At 51.6% G+C, this 22,737-nt stretch overlaps 1 protein-coding gene across 1 annotated transcript in view; it reads right to left on the reverse strand.

Moving 5' to 3' along the window:
• Positions 1-22,737, reverse strand: part of LOC132581429 (microtubule-associated serine/threonine-protein kinase 1-like) — a 109,421-nt gene that overhangs the window by 43,446 nt on the left and 43,238 nt on the right. Inside the window, 7 exon segments of the mRNA XM_060252671.1 lie at positions 4,135-4,202; positions 8,962-9,094; positions 16,038-16,139; positions 17,267-17,476; positions 18,610-18,685; positions 20,256-20,416; positions 21,552-21,630. Of these exon segments, the coding sequence (XP_060108654.1) occupies positions 4,135-4,202; positions 8,962-9,094; positions 16,038-16,139; positions 17,267-17,476; positions 18,610-18,685; positions 20,256-20,416; positions 21,552-21,630 (829 nt within the window).

The following is a 22,737-nucleotide window of genomic DNA, read 5'->3' on the forward strand; positions in this document are numbered from 1 at the left end:
TTCAGGATTCTTTTAATCTAGAGGACAGCCTGGCTTTGGAGACAGGGGCAAAAAGGCTCAACAAATGTGTGAATTCAATGGAGGAGACAGGGGTAAACCGCGGTGGAGCTGCGTATGGGAGAAAGGCAGGGCAAAGATGAAGCAAACAAACAAAACCACATGCACGCACACACACACACGCATCAAAAAGTGAATATGGAGACTGTAGGAAGGGCGATAACTAGGTGAGCGGTAGCTTTAAAGCAAAAGCGAGGGGATAATTCTGAACCTCAATGGAAAACAAACTGAAATTGAAAACCATCCCCCAGTATCATAATGTCCCTGTATAAATCGATAGCGCAGCCTCATTTGGTATACTGTGTGCAGTTCTGCTCACTGCATCTCAAAAAGACTATTGTAGCACTGGGGAAAAGCGCAGAAAAAGGCAATTAAAATGATTCAGGGGACGGAACACCTTCCCTGTGAAGAAACGTTGAAGAGATTAGGGCTCATTAGCTTGGAGAAATGTTCTCAGAAGAACTGCAGCTTTACACCCCGCCCTTCTCTCTGAATCAGAGACTCAGAGCGGCTCACAATCTCCTATATCTTCTCCCCGCCCCCCCCCCCCCCCGCAACAGATACCCTGTGAGGTGGGTGGGGCTGGAGAGGGCTCTCACAGCAGCTGCCCTTTCAAGGACAATCTCTGCCAGAGCTCTGGCTGACCCGAGGCCATTCCAGCAGCTGCAAGTGGAGGAGTGGGGAATCAAACCCGGTTCTCCCAGATAAGAGTCCGCACACTTCCCCACTGCACCAAACTGGCAACAGGTTTTTATATGGTGTTGCAACAGGTTTTCTATCTGCTCCTCAAGCTTTATTGGGCTTCAAAATGAAAGCAACAACATCTGAAGCCGCAACTACAGGGAAACGGATTTTTTTTTTGTAACCTAAAAAGGAGCCCATACAGGCTAGCCTGATCTCATCAGATCTCAGAAACTATGCTGGGTCGGCCCAGGTTAGTACTTGGATGGAAGACCACCAAGGAAGCCCAGGGTTGCTACACAGAGGCAGGCAATGGCAAATGCCTCTGTATGGATCTTTCCTGAAGAATCTTATGGCAGGGATGTCAAACATATGGCCCAAGGGCCGAATCATGCCCCCGGAGGGCTCCGAATCAGGCCCTCAAGCAACTGGCTCGTTTGCTTCCTTCTCCCTTTCTCTTGTTTTCTTCTGCATCTCAATTTGCTTTGCAAGGCTTGTTCATTCACACAGGAGTTACAGAGCAAAGCCTCTATTTTCTCCATTGGCTGGGGCTCCTCCCCCTCCTGGGGGTAGGGAAAGAGATAGAGCTTCCTTTGCCCAGTTCCCTGGATCCCACGGGAGAGATACAAAGAAAGCATTTTTCTGACCAACGGGTGCTAATGTTTTAAGCGTGTTTTTAGTTGTGTTTGTGTGTGTCCTTTAAAAAGTTTGTCTCTCTGCTAAAAAGGTAAAGGTAGTCCCTTGTGCAAGCACCGGTCGTTTCCGACACTGGGGTGACGTTGCTTTCACAACGTTTTCACGGCAGACTTTTTACGGGGTGGTTTGCCATGGCCTTCCCCAGTCATCTACACTTTCCCCCCAGCAAGCTGGGGACTCATTTTACTGACCTCGGAAGGATGGAAGGCTGAGTAAACCTCAAGCCGGCTACCTGAAAACCCAGCTTCCACCAGGGGTCAAACTCAGGTCGTGAGTAGAGCTTAGGACTGCAGTACTGCAGCTTTAACACTGCGCCACGGGGCTCTAAAGGTAAAGGTAGTCCCTTGTGCAAGTACAGTCGTTTTCGACTCTGGGGTGAGGTTGCTTTCACAACGTTTTCACAGCAGACTTTTTATGGGATGGTTTGCCATTGCCTTCCCCAGTCTTCTACACTTTCCCCCCAGCAAGCTGGGGACTCATTTGACCGTCCTTGGAAGGATGGAAGGCTGAGTCAACCTGAGCTGGCTACCTGAAACCAGCTTTTGCTGGGATCTCTGCTACCCAGTCTTAAAACAGGTACACACTTGGCCCAGCCCGGCCCAACAATGTCTCCTTAATGTCAGATCCGGCCCTCATAACAAATGAGCTTGACACCCTGCCTTATGGGCTTGCCATAAATTGGATTTCCCATAAATCAAACATTTTAAATTCCTACTATAAATCGAATTGCCACAATTTGCCACATCAAATTGCCATCACCCTGCCATGAATCGTTGTTTTTAACCCTGAAGCCCAGTTTCCTATGTTCCTACCCCTGGCCAAGAGTGAGACCGATATCCCACAAGCCTCACGCCCGTCTCACACTCTTCCGCTTCTTTCGCACAGCAAACAAGATCCTCTAAAAACCAGTTTCTGTTTGCTGCGTGAAAAAGGTGAAGTGAGTTGCAACCCCGGGGCAGATAGTGTGAAATCTGATGGAAGCCCTGCAGAGAAGAGGAAGAAGAAGGCTGCAGATTTATACCCCACCCTTCTCTCTGAATCAGAGACTCAGAGCAGCTTACAATCCCCTATATCTTCCTCCCCCCACAGCAGACACCCTGTGAGATGGGTGGGGCTGAGAGAGCTCTGACAGTGGCTGCCCTTTCAAGGACAACTCCGGCAAGAGCTACGGCTGATCCAAGGCTATTCCAGCAGCTGTAAGTGAAGAAGTGGGAAATTAAACCCGTTTCTCCCAGATAAGAGTCCCCACACTTCACCACTACATCAAACTGGCTCTCAGGAGACAGACACTCTGTGAGGTGGGTGGGCTGAGAGAGCTCTCCCAGAAACTGTCCTTTCAAGGACAACTCTGCGAGAGCGATGGCTGACCCAAGGCCATTCCAACAGTTTTAAGTGGAGAAGTGGGGAATCAAACCCGGTTCTCCCAGATAAGAGTCCCCGCACTTCACCACTACATCAAACTGGCTCTCAGGAGACAGACACCCTGTGAGGTGGGTGGGCTGAGAGAGCTCTCCCAGAAACTGCCCTTTCGAGGACAACTCTGCGAGAGCGATAGCTGACCCAAGGCCATTCCAACAGTTTTAAGTGGAGAAGTGGGGAATCAAACCCGGTTCTCCCAGATAAGAGTCCATGCACTTCACCACTACATCAAACTGGCTCTCAGGGGACAGACACCCTGTGAGGTGGGTGGGCTGAGAGCTCTCCCAGACACTGCCCTTTCAAGGACAACTCTGCGAGAGCGATGGCTGACCCAAGGCCATTCCAGCAGCTGTAAGTGGAGGAGTGAGGAATCAAACCCAGTTCTCCCAGATAAGAGAACTCTGGCTGACCCAAGGCCATTCCAGCAGGTGCAAGTGGAGGAGTGGGGAATCAAACCCGGTTCTCCCAGATAAGAGAGCTCTGGCTGACCCAAGGCCATTCCAGCAGCTGCAAGTGGAAGAGTGGGGAATCAAACCCGGTTCTCCCAGATAAGAGAGCTCTGGCTGACCCAAGGCCATTCCAGCAGCTGCAAGTGGAAGAGTGGGGAATCAAACCCGGTTCTCCCAGATAAGAGAGCTCTGGCTGACCCAAGGCCATTCCAGCAGCTGCAAGTGGAAGAGTGGGGAATCAAACCCAGTTCTCCCAGATAAGAGAACTCTGGCTGACCCAAGGCCATTCCAGCAGGTGCAAGTGGAGGAGTGGGGAATCAAACCCGGTTCTCCCAGATAAGAGTCCATGCACTTCACCACTACATCAAACTGGCTCTCAGGGGACAGACACCCTGTGAGGTGGGTGGGCTGAGAGCTCTCCCAGAAACTGCCCTTTCAAGGACAGCTCTGCGAGAGCGATGGCTGGCCCGAGGCCATTCCAGCAGGTGCAAGTGGAGGAGTGGGGAATCAAACCCGGTTCTCCCAGATAAGAGTCCGCACACTTAACTGCTACACCAAACTGGCTCTCTAGGAGTGCGAGAGCGGCGTAAGGCTAGTGGAAAACCAGTTTGAATGTTTGGCCAAGCTCAAAGTGTGTCCGAGGATCAGACAGGGCAGCTCGCTTCCACCGGCACCCCTTCCCCAGCAAGATCCAAGTTGTTTGGGTTGCAGTGGAAACGGTAAACAGGGGTGAAGGCAAAGATGGCTCCGGAGATCTGTGTACGTGTGAAAAGCTGGGGTGGAATGCACAAGGCTGGAGCGGCGCCGGCAGAGCCGAGCCCGGCTTACTGACCTCCGCGAACTCCTCTGTCTCGGGCGTGTTCGATCCTCCGCTATCGTGCTCCTCCACATACAGGACATCTGACGACAACAGGGTTTGGAAAGAGCCAAAGGGAGAGCCAAGGGAACAAGACTTTAGCATCCCCGTTGTCATTCATGAAAGCACAGAAAGGGCGAAGCCGAGGCGCATGCACGACCATGCATGCGCACGGAGGCGCATGCATGTATAACATGCACAGGCTCAGCAAGCAAAGACACGTGGGTGAGACGTAACGTAACCAACCAGCATGCTGTCGTATGTTTAGCTGGCGAATCAGGAGACGGAGCTTGTGTGCTTGCTGACACAAAACCACAGGCAAGGCATGCTCCCATGCGTGTTAACCGGGGCTTTTTTTTGGAGCAGGAACTCCTTTGCATATTAGGCCACACCTCCCTGATGTAGCCAATCCTCCTGGAGCTTACAGCAGGCCCTTTACTAAGAGCCCTGTAAGCTCTTTGAGGATTGGCTACATCCAGGCAGGGCGTTTTTTGAAGCAGGAACTCTTTTGCATATTAGGCCCCACCGTCCTGATGTAGCCAATCCTCCTGGAGCTTACAGCAGGCCCTGTACTAAGAGCCCTGTAAGGTCTTGGAGGATTGGCTACATCCAGGCAGGGCGTTTTTTGTAGCAGGAAATCTTTTGCATATTAGGACACACCTCCCTGGGGAAGCCAATCCTCATGGAGCTTACAGTAGGCCCTGTAAGAAGAGCCCTGTAAGCTCTCGGATGATTGGCTACATCAGGGGTGTGTGGCCTAATATGCAAAGAAGCTCTTGCTAGAATTCCAAGCTCTTGGAGGATTGGCTACATCGGGGTGTGTGGCCTAATATGCAAAGGAGCTCCTGCTAGAATTCCAAGCTCTTGGAGGATTGGCTACATCAGGGGTGTGTGGCCTAATAGGGAAAGGAGTTCCTGCTACAAAAAAAGCCCTGGTGTTAACACACAGTAAAACATGAGCGTGTTAGCAACATGCGTGCAGGTGTTCATAGAACAGCCGAGTTTCAGAGAACAGCCATGTTGCAGTAAAAGTTAGATCGGAGTCCAGAATCTTAGGGTTGCTGCTTCCCTCCTAGCAACCAGAAAGGGGTGGGGCGGAGCTTACCAGGAGCGGGAGGGAAACCCAGCCGACGTTGCAGTGATGTGCCAACATCACTTCCTCTGTGATGCGGAAGTGACATCATCACACAGCAACGTCAGGGCAATGGCTCTGGTATATGGGCAAACGCTCTACGGTCAATTTGGCTTCTGCTATAGAGTGTTTGCCCAAATACCAGAGCGTTTCCCACAAAAGTGATACAGATGCATCGCTCCAATATCAGCTGGACTTCAGTCTTTTTGGGGAGTAAGTCCCCCCATCCACCAGATGCATAGTGGGGGGCGGGGGGGAGCAGGGGAGCCTGCTGACTGGGGACTGCCACCTCCACCAGAGGGTCTAGAGCAGGGGTCCTCAAACTTTTTAAATAGGGGGCCAGTTCACTGTCCCTCAGACTGCTGGAGGGCCGGACTGCCGTTACTGTACAAGGCCGCGGGCTGTCAGTTCTCCGTCTTCTGCATCTCTCTCCCTTCCCCACACCACACACCCCAGCCTGGAAACTCACCTCACCTCGGTATCGCCTCACACTCTGTCTCTGCCGCCTCAGCCCAGTGCCGGAAGTGTGCGTTGCTAACGCGAGTTTAAGTCGAACGTCACTTCCGGTCTGATTTTGCCATAACCCGGCGGGCCGCATAAACGACCTCAGCGGGCCGCATCTGGCCCATGGGCCGTAGTTTGAGGACCCCTGGTCTAGAGGGACCTCAGACCAAGATTTTCAGGGTACAAGCTTTTGAAAGTCCTTATCGGACAGAGAGAGCTTCAACTCTCCAGCGCTTGAACCCCCAAAATCTCACTGGTTTCTAAGGTGTGACGGGTCTCGAATCCGGCTCATATAACAGATGTTTCACTTACACTGGAACACCGACACAGCTATGAAACTCTGGGCACACAAACACAAACATACACACACACTTCACACTTACAAACATAGCCAGAAATGCACGCTAGCTTGCCGAGGTGACAGTGTATGCTATCAGGTAGGTATACTTATTCATCTGCATTTGCTATCTGGATGTGCAATTTTGGGGCCTTCCTACAACCTGGGGGCCTGGATGTCCCCTGACACCCCAAAATTGGATCTGTACTTTCCTGAAAGTTAGAATCCCGAGTCCACCCAGATGATTCCTGACAAACCAATGTAATGGAGGTTTTTCAACAAAGGCTAGATGGCCATCTGACAGCAATGAAGATTCTGTGAATTTAGGGGGGAGGTGTTTGTGAGTTCAGAGCGGTTCCTCAGTGGAACAGGCTTCCTCCTCGGGAGGTGGTGGGCTCTCCTTCCTTGGAGGTTTTCCACAGAGGCTAGATGGCCCTCTGACAGCCATGAAGATCCTGTGGATTTAGGGGGAAGTGTTTGTGAGTTTAGAGCGGTTCCTCAGTGGAACAGGCTTCCTCAGGAGGTGGTGGGCTCTCCTTCCTTGGAGGTTTTGAAACAGAGGCTAGAGGGCCATCTGACAGCAATGAGGATCTTGTGAATTTAGGGGGAGGTATCTGCGGTATTTTTGAGGAATCTGAGGTACTTTTGAGTTTCCTGTGATGTGCAGGGGGTTGGACTAGATAACCCTGGAGGTCCCTCCCAACTCTATGATTCTAGTCAGGTGGCTAGGCTGAGCTACACATGACAGGGCCAAGGTCTCAGGTATCCCTTTCCCCCAGAGAGAAAAGGTGCTTAAAGAACAGCTAGACATAGACACCCTCCCCAATGCAGGTGCTTTGATCGGATTTAGAGCGCCCCGCCCTCTCAGACGAAATTAGTCAAGAAGCAGACCGAGGATTTCCTTCAACACGCGTAGTTTGGCTCTCAATGGGCCAGGGGGAAGCGAGAAGCGCCCCCCCCCCTGAGAGAGGGTTGCCAAGTCCTATTCAAGAAATATCTGGGGGCTTGGGGGTGGAGCCAGGAGACTTTGGGGGTGGAGCTAGGAGACATTGGGGCGGAGCCAGAAACAAGGGTGTGACAAGCATAACAACTCCAAGGGAGTTCTGGCCATCACATTTAAAGGGACAGCACATCTTTTTAAATGTCTTCCTTCCATAGGAAATAATGAAGGATAGGGCCACCTTCTTTTGGGGCTCATAGAATTGGACCCCCCTGGTCCAATCATTTTGAAACTTGGGGCTACTTTGGGGAGAGGCACTAGATACTATACTGAAAATTTGGTGCCTCTACCTAAAAAAACAGCTCCCCCAGAGCCCCCGAAACCTCCAGAATTCCCCATTATACCCTATGAGAATCGATCTCCACATAGGGAATAATGAAGTGCTCAGCAGACGTTCCTCCCCTCTCCCCCCCGTTTTCTGGTGACTCTGAAGGGAGGGATTGGCCTCTCTACTCACGAGTTGCTGCCAACTTCTTCCAAGTAACACAGACACCCCATCCCAAGAGGAAGCCTTTCAATGGGAGACTGAAGCCTCCAGCGGTGGAAAGGCACATGGTCCAGTGGGGGCGTGGCTTCCCCTGCCGGCCAGCTGACTGGGGGCAGGAAGGAGCCTGGGAAAGCAGAAGAACCCCCACTGGGACCTGGGCATTGGCAAGCCTATGTGTTCTGAATATCAGTTTGTGAATGACTCGGTACAATCCTGCCCTCCGAAATTTGTAACTTACACAAAGGGTGCCAATTCCCTGTCGCTCTTGTTCCTCTGTGGGGCACCCCACTGATAGCTTTGCCCCCTCCCCTCCCCGAAATCCCTTCTTCAATAAGACCTTAGAAATAACCAGACTCTGAAGTTGTTATCCTGACAACCGACCGTTTAGCACTTCTTTATTTGGATTTATGCTTAAAAAGCAGACCAACAAACTTTAACACCCCAGCACATGGAGATATATATATTGCCCTAAGGGCTGTCAACTCCAAATCGGACGTTTCTGGAGGGGGGGGTGGAGCCTCAGGAGGATGAGGTTTGGGGATGGGAGGGACCTTTGTAGAGTTCCCCCTCCAAAGCAGCCATTTCCTCCAGGGGAACTGATCTCTGTAGTCTGAAGAGGAGCTGGAATTCCAGGGGATCCCCAGGTCCCACCTGGAGGCTGGCATCCCTGAACCTCAGTGGGGCACAAGGCCACAGAGTCCCCCCTCCACAGCAGCCCTTTCCTCCAGGGGAACTGATCTCTGTAGTCTGGAGAGCAGCTGGAATTCCGGGGGATCCCCAGGTCCCACCTGGAGGCTGGCATCCCTGAACCTCAGTGGGGCACAAGGCCACAGAGTCCCCCCTCCAAAGCAGCCCTTTCCTCCAGGGGAACTGGTCTCTGCAGTCTGGAGAGGAGCTGGAATTCCAGGGGATCCCCAGGTCCCACCTGGAGGCTGGCATCCCTGAACCTCAGTGGGGCACAAGGCCACAGAGTCCCCCCTCCAAAGCAGCCCTTTCCTCCAGGGGAACTGATCTCTGCAGTCTGGAGAGGAGCTGGAATTCCAGGGGATCCCCAGGTCCCACCTGGACACTGACAACCCTTCCCTAACTATTGCAGAGACAATGAAAGCAGCTTCCGGTGGAAAAATACCTTTTTTGAGGGGGGCGAACAGTCTGTGGTTCTCAGGATCAACGTAAGACCCCACTGAACAGCCGGAACCCACAGACGTCACAAGGCAGGCATGCTGAGACATGCATGGGATCACAGACCATTTACCACATGACATGTATTGTGGCCCAGGTACATAAATACAAGGTTGACTGACTGTGTAGTGGGTTTTGTGGGGTTTTTTTTGCTATGCTACCTGGGAAGGGGTCCCGGGTGAGGCCCAACTGGCTGATGATGTAGCGAGGGATATCCGTCTTCACCAGGTGACCCTCTTTGGCGTGATCCTCCGCCGCTTCCAGCAAATGGTAAAACTCCTCGGGGTTAAACTCCTAAAATGCAACAGAACGGTCAGAATTAGCATTCGGGACTGTCCTGCAAAGATTTCATGATTCCAACAGAACTCCCAAGACAGCAGAATCCTAGCAGCAAGAGAATCCTTTGCGGACGTCATAAAAAAGTGAGGCTACATGATGTCATTGCTTGAGAGGAGACCCAAATTCAAATCCCTGCAGAGATGTGAAGCTCACCAGGCAAGTCTGAGCAGGCTGCTTTCTCAGCCTGATTAATCTCACGGGGGATCTGGGAAGATGAGGTAGGATACTTTCCACGTGCGTTGCTTAAATTGTGTGTGTGTTATTTTGTATTGTCTTATCCAATGTATTTTGTATTATGCTTTTATTGAATTTGCATTTTATTTTTATTGTTCAATAAAAGTTGTTCTAAAGGAAGGAAGGAAGGAAGGAAGGAAGGAAGGAAGGAAGGAAGGAAGGAAGGAAGGAAGGAAGGAAGGAAGGAAGGAAGGAAGGAAGGAAGGAAGGAAGGAAGGAAGGAAGGGAGGGAGGGAGTGTACCAGTCCTCTGGTGAAAAACCCTTACATCTGAACAAGGGCAGCCAATAACAATCCCTGCCTTACAATGGTTCCACCCAGGGCATTTTTTGCAGAAGGAGCTCATTTGCATATTAGGCCACTCTCCCCTGATGGGGGAGCCCTGACCTAAAACTCCCCACCAGGTTGGGGAGCCCTGACCTAAAACTTCTTGCAGGGATTCTTTGCAGTAATTTAACACAGATGCAACGGGGTCATCCGTTATCATTTGTTGCCAGAAGCAGGTATCGGGTCCTCCAAGCCTGCAGCCCAACATTTTGCAGCGGGGGGGAACCGATGCGGGAAAATCCTCACGCCGTGAGAACAGGGTTTAACTGCCTTACGCTATTTTCCTTGGCTCTGAGGTCACCTGCGTTGAGTAACGAGTCGCACTGTAACAGCCGGCAAAACAAACAACTCCTTGAAGACGAGCCGGTTTTTATTCCAGCAAAAATCCCCCTGGCTCACTTTGTGAGAGGCAATGAGTTGGATCCTCAGGATAATGCTATTTTATGTACATTTGGTGCAGTTATAACTTTAAGGTGCCCCAAGACTCCAGTTTAGGGCTGCTGCAACAGTCTAGAAGAGCTATCTCCTCTGGAAGGACGACCATTTTATTTAATTAACTCATGTACAATTCACCTTTCTCCACAAGGGGGACCCAAAATGGCTTCCTTCCTTCCTTCCTTCTCCTCTCCTCTGCTTTATCCCCATAGCAACCCTGTGGGGCAGGCTAGGCTGCCAGTGACTGGGTCAAGGTCATGCACATTGCCCCCAAAAGTGGCCCACTCTATTCTCCTTCCCTCCACTTTATCCTAACATTAAAATGTCGAGACAGTGTGCGATTGCAATAAAAAAGACCAACATCCTGCTGGGAATTATTAGGAAGGGAACTGAAAACAAATCAGCCAGTATCATAATGCCCCTGTATAAATTGATGCTGCGGTCTCATTTGGAGTACTGTGTGCAATTCTGGTCACCGGACCTCGAAAAGGATATTATAGCACTGGAAAAAGTGCAGAAAAGGGCAACTAGAATGATTCAAGGTTTGGAGAAAGGTTAAAACGCTTGGGGCTCTTTAGCTTGGAGAAACGTCGACTGCGGGGTGACATGATAGAGGTTGACAAGATTATGCATGGGATGGAGAAGGAAGAGAAAGAAGTCCTTTTCTCCCTTTCTCACAATACAAGAACTCGTGGGCATTCAATGAAATTGTTGAGCAGTCGGGTTAAAACGGATAAAAGGAAGTCCTTCTTCACCCAAAGGTTGATTAACATGTGGAATTCACTGCCACAGGAGGTGGCGGCGGCTGCAAGCATAGCCAGCTTTAAGAGGGGATTGGATAAAAATATGGAGCAGAGGTCCATCAGTGGCTATTAGCCACAGTACATATATATATGTGTGTGTGTGTGTATACACGCACACACACACACATATATTGGCCACTGTGTGACACAGAGTGTTGGACTGGATGGGCCACTGGCCTGATCCAACATGGCTTCTCTTATGTGACACAGAGTGTTGGACTGGATGGGCCATTCGCCTGATCCAACATGGCTTCTCTTATGTTCTTATGTGACACAGAGTGTTGGACTAGAGGGGCCACTGGCCTGATCCAACATGGCTTCTCTTATGTGACACAGAGTGTTGGACTGGATGGGCCATTCGCCTGATCCAACATGGCTTCTCTTATGTTCTTATGTGACACAGAGTGTTGGACTAGAGGGGCCATTGGCCTGATCCAACATGGCTTCTCTTATGTTCTTATGTGACACAGAGTGTTGGACTGGATGGGCCATTGGCCTGATTCAACATGGCTTCTCTTATGTTCTTCGGTGACTCAGAGTGTTGGACTGGATGGGCCACTGGCCTGATCCAACGTGGCTTCTCTTATGTTCTTATGTGACACAGAGTGTTGGACTGGATGGGCCAATGGCCTGATCCAACATGGCTTCTCTTATGTTCTTATGTGACACAGAGTGTTGGACTGGAGGGGCCACTGGCCTGATCCAACATGGCTTCTCTTATGTTCTTATGTGACTCAGAGTGTTGAACTGGATGGGCCATTGGCCTGATCCAACAGGGCTTCTCTTATGTTCTTATGTGACTCAGAGTGTTGGACTGGATGGGCCACTGGCCTGATCCAACATGGCTTCTCTTATATTCTTATGTGACACAGAGTGTTGGACTGGAGGGGCCATTGGCCTGATACAACAGGGCTTCTCTTATGTTCTTATGTGACTCAGAGTGTTGGACTGGATGGGCCATTGGCCTGATCCAACAGGGCTTCTCTTATGTGACGCAGAGTGTTGGACTGGAGGGGCCATTGGCCTGATCCAACATGGCTTCTCTTATGTCCTAACAATCCCCACCCTGTGAGGTAGGTTAGGCGGGAGACTGTGTGACAGGTCCAAGGTCACCCAGTCGGCTTCCATGATAACAGCTCTGGGTTGGAAAATACCTTGAGATTTCCAAGGTAACGCCTCAGGGGAGGGGTATCAATGGGGTAAAGGTAAATGCGCAAGCATTGAGTCATTACTGACCCGTGGGGGGACATCGCATCATGATTTTTTTCTGGGCAGACTTTGTTTGTGATGGAGTGGTTTGCCATTGCCCTTCCCCAGTAGTCTACACTTTAACCCCAGCAAGCTGGGGACTCATTTGACTGACCTCCGGAAGGAGAGACGGCTGAGTCAACCCGGAGCCAGCTGCAGTCCAAGCTCTGCTCACAATCTGAGTTCGATCCTGGCGGAAGCTGGGTAAAATGAGTTCCCAGCTTGCTGGGGGTTAAAGTGTCGATGACTGGGGAAGGCAATGGCAAACCACCCCGTAAAAAGTCTGCCAAGAAAACGTCTTGATGTGATGCCACCCCATGGGTTGGTACTACGTTTACCTTGGAGGAACCCTGTAACACAAAGTGGTCAAGCTGCAGTCCTGCGGTCCAAGCTCTGCTCATGACCTCAGTTCGATCCTGGTGGAAGCCGGGCTCAGGCAGCTGGCTCAAGGTTGACTCAGCCTTCCATCCTTCGGTAAAATGAGTCCCCAGCTTTCTGGGGGTAAAGTGTCGATGACTGGGGAAGGCAATGGCAAACCACCTCGTAAAAAGTCTGCCAAGAAAACGCTGGGATGTGACGTCACCCCGTGGGCCGGTAATGACTTGGTGTTTGCACAGGGGACTAAAGGTAAAAGCAAGCACCAATCATTTCCAACTCTGGGGTGACATCGCATTATGACATTTTCACGGGAGACTTTTTCGTGCCTTCCCCAGTCACCTACCCTTTCCCCCCCAGCAAGCTGGGTACTCATTTTACCAACCTCGGAAGGCTGGAAGGCTGAATCAACCTCGAGCCGGCTACCTGAACCCAACTTCTGCTGGGATCAAACTCAGGTCGTGAGCAGAGCTTAAGACTGCCGTACTGCAGCTTTACCACTCTGCGCCACGGGGCTCTCTTTATCTTTATCGATAGGGTATAATGTTGTAGAGTCCACCTTCCAAAGCAGCCTTCTTGCCTAAAACTATCTCTGGTGCCTGGAGATTAGCTGCAGTCCCAGAGATCTCCAGCCATTACCTGGAGGTTAGCAACCCTACTCCGCCCTTCCAGTTGGCCAGCGAAGGCAAAGGCAACCCGGAGCTGCGGGGTGCTCCGCCATCTCTCTCTTTCTCTCTGCCGCCTCTCTCGTCCTTTCGCAAGTGATGTCTTAGAGCACAGCAACAGCCCTTGACGTTTAGCCGGACCAATGCAATGCAGTGCATCCGCCAGCCGGGTGCCTATTGGCCAGGTGGAGGAAGCAATCCTTCCTTCCGGTTGGCTGGACAGTTGCTAGGGAAACCGAGGAGGCATCTTCAGCACTGCCGGGCACAGATGGAGTGAGCTGATGGAGAGCCGGGATCTGGGCTCCCTCTAGCCACGGCTGGGGAAAGGGGGCCTGTCTTCTGCTTTGATAGCAATTGGGCCTGCGTATTTGGTTGATGCATTCAAGGGGCATTACTGCAGAGCTGGTCGCCTTCCCCAAAAGTCTACGTAGCTCTTGATTTGGCTGCACAGGGGACACAACCAACCCTCTAAGCTGCAGAGTCTTGTGAGCAAAAATTCTACTTGGTGAGCTCCTGGCCTTAAAGTGGTGAGCTCCTGCACGAATTAAGAGCCCCGTGGCGCAGAGTGGTAAAGCAGCAGTCCTGCAGTCCTAAACTCTGCTCACAATCTGCGTTTGATCCCGACAGAAGCTGGGTTCAGGTAGCTGGCTCCAGGTTGACTCAGCCTTCCATCCTTCCGAGGTCAGTCAAATGAGTCCCCAACTTGATGGGAGAAAAGTGTAGATGACTGGGGAAGCCAAGGGCAAACCACCCCGTTAAAAAGTCTGCCGTGAAAACGTTGTGAAAGCAACGTCATCCCAGAGTCGGAAATGACTGGTGCTTACACAGGGGACTACCTTTTCTTACTGCATAAATTAGTGTGCTCTGGGGTCCTCCTTCCGGAGCTAAGACAAAAATGTGTGAGCTGGAGGCTAAAAATCTGTGAGCTAGCTCCCGCTAACTCAGCTTAGAGGTAACACTGGACACAACAAGTCTTCTCACAAAGTTGTTCCTGGGTGCGAAGATGTACACATTTCCGAGCACTCCAAAATATAACATTCTATGCTTGCAATGACCCCCCCATCACTGAACAGCCTCGCCTGGGAAAACTTGCCCTTTAAAGTTGGGCTTTTCTGGCTGCTCAATCCCACCCCCAGCTGCCTGTAAACCTTGAAAACCGGCACTGTTCCGTTGACGGATCGTTTGTTATTTGATGTCTGTATTAGAACAGGATATGCTCTGTTTGTAAGCTGTCTTGGTTGCTCTTTGAGAAGAAGAAGAAGACCGTAGATTTATACCCCACCCTTCTTTCTGAATCAGTTTCTCAGAGTGGCTGACAATCTCTTTTATCTTCTCCCCCACCAAAGACACCCTGTGAGGTAGGTGGGGCTGAGAGAACTCGGACAGAAGCTGCCCTTTCGAGGACAGGGTCTCAGAGTGGCTCACAATCTCCTTTCCCTTCCTCCCCCACCACAGACACCCTGTGAGGTAGGTGGGGCTGAGAGAGCTCGGACAGAAGCTGCCCTTTCAAGAACAGAGTCTCAGAGTGGCTCACAATCTCCTTTCCCTTCCTCCCCTGCAACAGACACCCTGTGAGTGGGTGGGGCTGAGAGAGCTCTCTCAGAAGCTGCCCTTTAAAGGACAGCTCTGCGAGAGCTACGGCTGACCCAAGGCCGTTCCAGCAACTGCTAGTGGAGGAGTGGGGCATCGAAACCAGTCCTCCCAGATAAGAGTCCTCGCACTTAACCACTACACCAAACTGGCTCTCAAGGAAGGCGGGATGTAACTACAGGAAGTAGGAAAAGGAATAGCAATAATTATTGTTCTGTGAAGTCATTCCAAAGTGTTGCCATCTCGGGCAGGACTTTGTGTTGCAAAGAAATGAAGGTCATAAGAACATCAGGAGACCCCTGCTGGATCAGCCACCTGACTGGGAGAGAACGGCTCTGAGATCTCCATTTCTACTCTACTCGGGTCTAACGAAGGGAGCTCTGAAAGTCAACCTTTTCTAACCCCCAAACCCTTGTTGTCTGGGTGCTCCTGGATTCGAATCTAACAGTTCCCTTCCTGTCGCTTTACGAATAATTCAGATTTACGTTGAGGGGTTTCTGCAGTACGCATCATAGCATTTTTTTCTTTTTGAAGTGGGAGAACAGCACCTTGCCTCTTGCTTCGCCCACCGTAATTCTGCTTTTGTTGGAGCTGGAACTCCTTTCCCGATTAGGTCACACACCCCTGATGTAGCCAATCCTCCAAGAGCTCATAGGGCTTTTCTTACATGGCCTACTGTAAGCTCCAGGAGGCTTGGCTGCATCAGGGCGGTGTGGCCTAATAGGCAAAGGGGTTCCTGCTACAGAAAGAAAGCCCTGATTCTGCTAATTCATAACTGAAGATACTGAGCACCAATGTTGGTCTCCAAGATGTTCCTGCTTTTGAAATCTGGCTCTTCCGCCAGTGGAACGAATCCTTCTAAGATGTTCCACCCAGGACTTTTTTTTGTAACAGGAGCTCCTTTGCATATTAGGCCACACACCCTGGATGCAGCCAGTCCTCCAAGAGCTTACAGTAGGCCCTGAAGAAGAGCCCTTTAAGCTCTTGGGGGATTGGTTACATCAGGGGGTGTGGCCTAATATGCAAAGGAGTTCCTGCTACAACCCGGATGTAGCCAGTCCTCCAAGAGCTTACAGTAGGCCCTGCAAGAAGAGCCCTTTAGGCTCTTGGGGGATTGGCTACATCAGGGGGTGTGGCCTAAAATGCAAAGGAGTTCCTGCTACAAAAAAAGTCCTGGTTCTACCTGTTCTCCCCCCGCCTTCCACACCTCTCAATGTCTTACCAGGCACTCGAGTAGCCGGGCCGGACGGGAGATGATAATCAGAAGTTTCTTTACCAGCTGAGTGACAAAGGTCATCTCGTCACTCTCGGATCGCTCGTAGGCCTAGAAGCAACAGAAAGAGGCAGTCGGTCAGAGAAGTTTGCAGGGACTCTCATAGGATCATAGAGTTAAAAGACACCGCCAGGGTCATCTAGTTCAACGCCCTGCACAATGCAGGAAATTTACAAAATACCTTCCCCACAGTGACCCCTGTTCCATGTCCAGAAAATGCGCCCCCCCCCCAAAAAAAAACAAAAACACACATCCAGGATCCCTGGCTGAACAGTTTTGGAGAAAAATTGCTTTCTGACCTCAAAGTGGCAATCCACATCTCCCTGAGGGTGTAAAGAAGGGCTACAAGCACCTTAATAAGCACTGATGCAACCCTTCCTGCTTTCCCGCTCATGAATTGCCTAAGTTCACAGGATCTGCATTGCTGTCAGGTGGCCATCTAGCCTCTGCTGAAAAACCTCCAAAGAAGGAGAGCCCACCACCTCCCGAGGAGGAAGCCTGTTCCACTGAGGAACCACTCTAAACTCACAAACACCTCCCCCTAAATTCACAGGATCTGCATTGCTGTCAGGTGGCCATCTAGCCTCTGTTGAAAAACCTCCAAGGAAGGAGAGCCCGCCACCTTCCGAGGAGGAAGCCTGTTCCACCGAGGAACCGCTCTAAACTCACAGCCACCTCCCCCTAAATTCACAGGATCCTCATTGCTGTCCAATGGCCATCTAGCCTCTGTTGAAAAACCTCCAAGGAAGGAGAGCCCACCACCTCCCAAGGAGGAAGCCTGTTCCACTCAGGAACCGCTCTAACGGTCAGGAAGTTCTTCCAAATGTTGAGCCGGAAACTCTTTTGATTTAATTTCAATCCATTTGTTCTGATCCTACCTTCTGGGGCCACAGAAAACAATTCCACCCCATCCTCTAGATGACAGTACTTGTACTTGAATATGGTCATCACATCACCTCTCAGTCATCTCCTCTCCAAACTTCTGGGGTCCCAAATGCCTCACTATGACCATTACGGGCGGTTTCTTATGAACGTTTCACCATCCACTCCTAAATCCAGCATTCTCTAGAGATCTCCTTCAAGCCAACCTGGGCGGGCTGCACTAGCAAGAAACACTTCTGACACCCTGCCTTGTTCTACCAAGCAACAACTCCTTCCCCAAGTTGTTCCCCACTCACGTCTTTCAGCAGCTTCTCCATGTTCTCCTGCAGCTCGTAGAAATAGACGGTGGTGATGAGGCCTTCCTGGGACTTGGCCAAACAGTCTCGGGCCAGCTCGATGACCTGGTGGTGGATGAAACTGAGAGCCCCGTCAGCCAAAGGCAAGACGCTGTCTGGTTCGTAGTTCTTGGTGAAATCCTTCAGCTTCTCTTCCATTTGAGCTGTGGCCTGTTCGGGTAAGAAACGAAGGTTCGTGCCAGGGGGAAAGAGGACTTGTTCGAGGAACGCAGGGTTAAGTAAGGCCTTGCCCTTTTTCTGAAGCTGAGATAAGAAAAGCCAAAGAGTTCGGGGTCCCAAACAACCCACTGTACTCTCTATGCTCCACAAATTAAAAATGAAATAATGAAAATCTGGCTTATGAGAACCTTTGTGTTTAAATAAAATACTTGGTATGTCAGAACATATGAACATATATATATGAAGCTGCCTTATACTGAATCAGACACTTGGTCCATCAAAGTTAGTATTGTCTTCTCAGACTGGCAGCGGCTCTCCAGGGTCTCAAGCTGAGGTTTTTCACACCTATTTGCCTGGACCCTTTTTTTGGAGATGCCGGGGATTGAACCTGGGACCTTCTGCTTCCCAAGCAGATGCTCTACCACTGAGCCACCGTCCCTCCCCGAACTATTCCTTAGGCCAGACATAAAGATGGAAACATTGATCAATCGTCTACCTTTATACAGCCCCTCTTTCTCTCTGTCAAGCACCTGACACAGGGCATCTCCTAGTTTAGTCTTCCTATTTTCTTTTTTGGACAACCCCCCCCCCCTTGTATTTTCTGTAATATTTATCCATATAAGCAATAACTACACTCCGGGGTGAAATTCTAGCAGGAGCTCCTTTGCCTATTAGGCCACACTTCCCTGATGTAGCCAATCCTCCAAGAGCTTACAAAAAAAGGGCCTTGTAAGCTCTTGGAGGATTGGCTACATCGGGGAGGTGTGGCCTAATAGGCAAAGGAGCTCCTGCTAGAATTCCACCCCTGACTACACTTCATATTCAGGTACCAATGCACCTGTTTGGTTCCGATCCAGTCCTAATTCTTTCTCCTTTCTCAACATTCTCAAATCTTCCTCAACGTTTTTTGAGTGTGTGTGGGTGGAATATTGTCATTGTTAAACTTATACGAGAATGAGACAAAGAAATCGCCTTCTCTGACAAGATGCTGTCTCTGGGTGAGGGCGTTGGGGCCAGTACCTGTCTCTTTGATGCTTTTCCCCACTAGCCAGCTGCTTGGCTGTTTCTCAGGTTTCTGGGTCGGGCAGTCCCCACACAAGGGTCTTTGATACAAAAGCTCTTACCTTGGGGAACCGCTCCTTGTAAACATGATTCATCATCACGATCTCATTGTCGTAGGAAGAGGGCGACCGGCCCGGGCTGCAAAAGAAGATGTGGTTGGATCAAAATCTGGAGCAGAGATCCATCAGTGGCTATTAGCCACAAGGTATTGATGGAACTCTCTGTCTGGGGCAGATGCTGTCTTTTCACCTCCATCTCCCTCCTCCCATCTATTTGCCTTCCTTCCTTCCTTCGCTCCCTCCCTTCCTCCCTCCATTTCCTCCCTCCCTCCCTCCATTTCCATCTTTCCTCCCTCCATTTCCTTCCTTCCTCCTTCCTTCCTTCCTTCCTTCCCCCTTCCCTCCCTCCCTTCCTTCCTCCCTCCTTCCCTTCCTTCCTTCCTTTCTTCCTTCCTCCCTCCCTTCCCCCTTCCCTCCCTCCCTTCCCTCCCTCCTTCCTCCCTTCCTTCCTTCCTTCCCTCCCCTTCCCCTTTCTTTCTTTCTTCCTTCCTTCCTTCCTTCCTTCCTTCCTTCCTTCCTTCCTTCCTTCCTTCCTTCCTTCCTTCCTTCCTTCCTCCCTTCCCTCCCTTCCTCCCTCCCTTCCCTTCCCTCCCTCCCTTCTTTCCTTCCTTCCTTCCCTCCCCTTCCTTCCTTCCTTCCTTCCTTCCTTCCTTCCTTCCTTCCTTCCTTCCTTCCTCCTTTCCTCCCACCCTCCCTTCCTTCCCACTCAAACATCTGACGTTCCCATCCTGCAGCATTCGAACATCTGAGGTTTATTCTACATGGCTCTTATGTTAAGCAGGTTTGGCCTCCCTGATCTATTTCTATCTATTTCACTTCCTCTCCATTTTATCTCCTCCTTCCTCCCAGGAGCTCAGAGCGGTGTCTGTGGTTTCCCTCTTCTCTCTTTCTACAGTTTTAGGATGAGACAGCCAGGGTTCCCTCTAAGCTGAGTGAGCGTGAGCTAGCTCACAGGGTTTTTTAGCCTCTGGCTCACGCCTTTTTGTCCTCGCTCTGGAGATATGGCCCTAAACCAAACTCATTGATGCAGGAGCTCCCAAGTTTAATGCCAGGAGTTCACAAAGTAGAATTTTTGCTCACGCGACTCCACAGCTTAGAGGGAGCGTTGGGGATAGCATAACCGGCCCAAAGCCTGCTCTCCAATCAGTTTTATGGTAATAACAGACTGGGTTTGAGACCACAGCACCTTCAAGACTAACCCAATTTCCAGGGTATGAGCTTTTGGGAGTTAACAGTCCCTTCTTCAGATACTTTGACTCTTGACAGCTCACACCCTGAGAATCTGGTTGGTTTCTTCAGGGGTGGAATTCTAGCAGGAGTTCCTTTGCATATTAGGCCACACACCCCTGACGTAGCCAATCCTCCAAGAGCTTACAAGGCATTCTAGCAGGAGTTCCTTTGCATATTAGGCCACACACCCCTGACGTAGCCAATCCTCCAAGAGCTTACAAGGCTCCTTTTTGTAAGCTCTTGGAGGACTGGCTGCATCGGGGTGGCGTGGCCTAATATGCAAAGGAGCTCCTGCTAGAATTCCACCCCTGGGTTTCTTAAGGACTCGAATCTAGCTGCTATAGACTGAAATGGCTACTTCTACCCAGGTCACAAAGGGAGGCTGCAGTTTTGAGGATTCTCAGTGGGTCCGTACTCACCTGAGGCTCCGGGACCGGGGCCGCACCGCGGGGGACCGCCGACCCCCGTCATCGTCGGTGATGCTCTCTGTGCTGCCGAAATGCTTGGAAAGGAAGTGCAGCTCGTCCACGGTGGGCTGATAAGGCAGCTGGTGAAGGCGCTCTTGGGAGGAGCAGGAGGACTGGGGAAAAGAGAAAGACCATCATTGCCTCCTACCACACTCGAAGAAGAAGAAGACTGCAGATGTATACCCCGCCCTTCTCTCCGAATCAGAGACTCAGAGCAGCTCACAGTCTCCTTTACCTTCCTCCCCCACAACAGACACCCTGTGAGGTGGGTGGGGCTGAGAGAGCTCTGACAGAAGCCGCTCTTTCAAGGACAACTCCTGCCAGAGCTATGGCTGACCCAAGGCCCTTCCAGCAGCTGCAAGTGGAGCAGCGGGGAATCCAACCCGGTTCTCCCAGATAAGAGTCCGCACACTTAACCACTATGGCTGACCCAAGGCCATTCCAGCAGCTGCAAGTGGAGGAGTGGGGAATCAAACCCGGTTCTCCCAGATAAGAGAGCTCTGGCTGACCCAAGGCCATTCCAGCAGCTGCAAGTGGAAGAGGGGGGAATCAAACCCGGTTCTCCCAGATAAGAGAGCTCTGGCTGACCCAAGGCCATTCCAGCAGCTGCAAGTGGAGGAGCGGGGAATCCAACCCGGTTCTCCCAGATTAGAGTCCGCACACTTCACCACTACACCAAACTAGCTCTCAGGAGACAGACACCCTGTGAAGTGGGTGAGGCTGAGAGAGCTCTGACAGAAGCCGCTCTTTCAAGGACAACTCCTGCGAGAGCTCTGGCTGACTCAAGGCCATTCCAGCAGCTGCAAGGGGAGGACTGGGGAATCAAACCCGGTTCTCCCAGATAAGAGTCTGCACACTTCATCACTACACCAAACTGAGCTCATGCTGATGTGCAGTTGGCTCTGGAGTGGGGCGCCCCCTGGCGTTTGGGCACCTGCGTTGCCCCGGGCTTGGCCCAAAAAAGCAGTGCTGCCGTGAAGCACACCTTTGCTGCGGAAGTCTTCCGGCGCACAAAGCAAAATGTCACTGGGTTGTCCGTTAAATGTGATTTGAGAGAAGCCTGGAATCACTGCACAAAATTTTGGATCTCGAGGCCACGTGCCGACTTCCCCCTTCTAGTTCCTTGCATTGCCCGCTCTTTTGCGTCAGGAGAACATTTATTCTGGATCCAGGCCCACCTCTCCCACGTGGTGTCTCTTAAACAGTTCCTGGGTTCATCCATCTCCCCCTTCCCCAAGAAGATCTTACCGATACAGTGGAGCTGGGCGTGTTGGTTCCATATCCAGACGATGGCAGGGAAGCCAAAGACCAACGCCGGCCATCGGCCCTGAAATGACCAAGATGGAAACAAACGTTGAGCACGTCTTAATTTTTGTAGAAATGTATCTGGCAGAGGGAGCTTTGACCCCCATTGGCCTCTAATGGTGTGACTGGACTTGAATCCAGCTCTTCTGCTATGGACCAACACAGTTACCCTCCTGAAACCAGACCTCATTTTGGGCAGGACTCACAGGGGTGGAGCTCTGGAACCTCTAGATTTGATTGTGCTCAGGGCTGGCCCTAGGCCCTGTAGCGCCCCAGGCAGCCCTGCTTCCCACCGCTGTCCCCCACTGCTCCCCCCACTCTCCCATTGCAGCGGCAATGTGGGGGGAAGACAGCAGCAATCCCCAGTGATTAAGGGTGAGAAGGAAGCGGAAGGAGGCAGGGGGAAGCGGCGGTAAGGGTGGGAAGACAGTGGTGATTCAGGGCAGGGAGGGAGGGGGAGGAGGTGGCAAGAAGCAGTGGTAACAGGGGGAAGACAGCAGTGATTCGGGGCGGGGAGGGAACGGAAGGAGGTGGGGAGAAGCAGCGGCAACAGGGGGAAGACAGCAGCGATTTGGGGCAGAGAGCAAGGGGAAGGGGGTGGCAAGAAGCAGCAGCAACGGGGGAAAAACAGCAGCGATTCGGGGCAGAGAGGGAGGGGAAGGAGGTGGGGAGAAGCAACGGCAACAGGGGGAAGACAGCAGCGATTTGGGGAGGGCAAGGAGGCAGCAAGAAGCAGTGGCAACGAGGGAAAGACAGCAGCGATTCGGGGCGGAGAGGGAGAGGAAGGAGGCGGCGAGAAGCAGCAACGGGGGGAAGACAACAGCGATTTGGGCGGAGAGGGAGGAGAAGGAGGTGGCAACAAGCAGCAGCAATGGGGGGAAGACAGAGGCGATTCAGGGCAGAGAGGGAGGAAAAGGAGATGGGGAGAAGCAGTGGCAACAGGGGGAAGACAGCAGCGATGTGGGGAGGGGAAGGAGGCGGCGATAAGCAGGGGCAATGGGGGGAAGACAGCAGCGATTTGGGGAAGGGAAGGAGGTGGGGAGAAGCAGCAGCAACAGGGGGAAGACAGCAGCGATTTGGGGTGGGGAGGGAGCGGAAGGAGGTGGGGAGAAGCAGCGGCAATGGGGGG

This window comes from Heteronotia binoei, chromosome 13 (genome assembly GCF_032191835.1).
Source record: "Heteronotia binoei isolate CCM8104 ecotype False Entrance Well chromosome 13, APGP_CSIRO_Hbin_v1, whole genome shotgun sequence".
Classification (NCBI taxonomy): domain Eukaryota; kingdom Metazoa; phylum Chordata; class Lepidosauria; order Squamata; family Gekkonidae; genus Heteronotia; species Heteronotia binoei.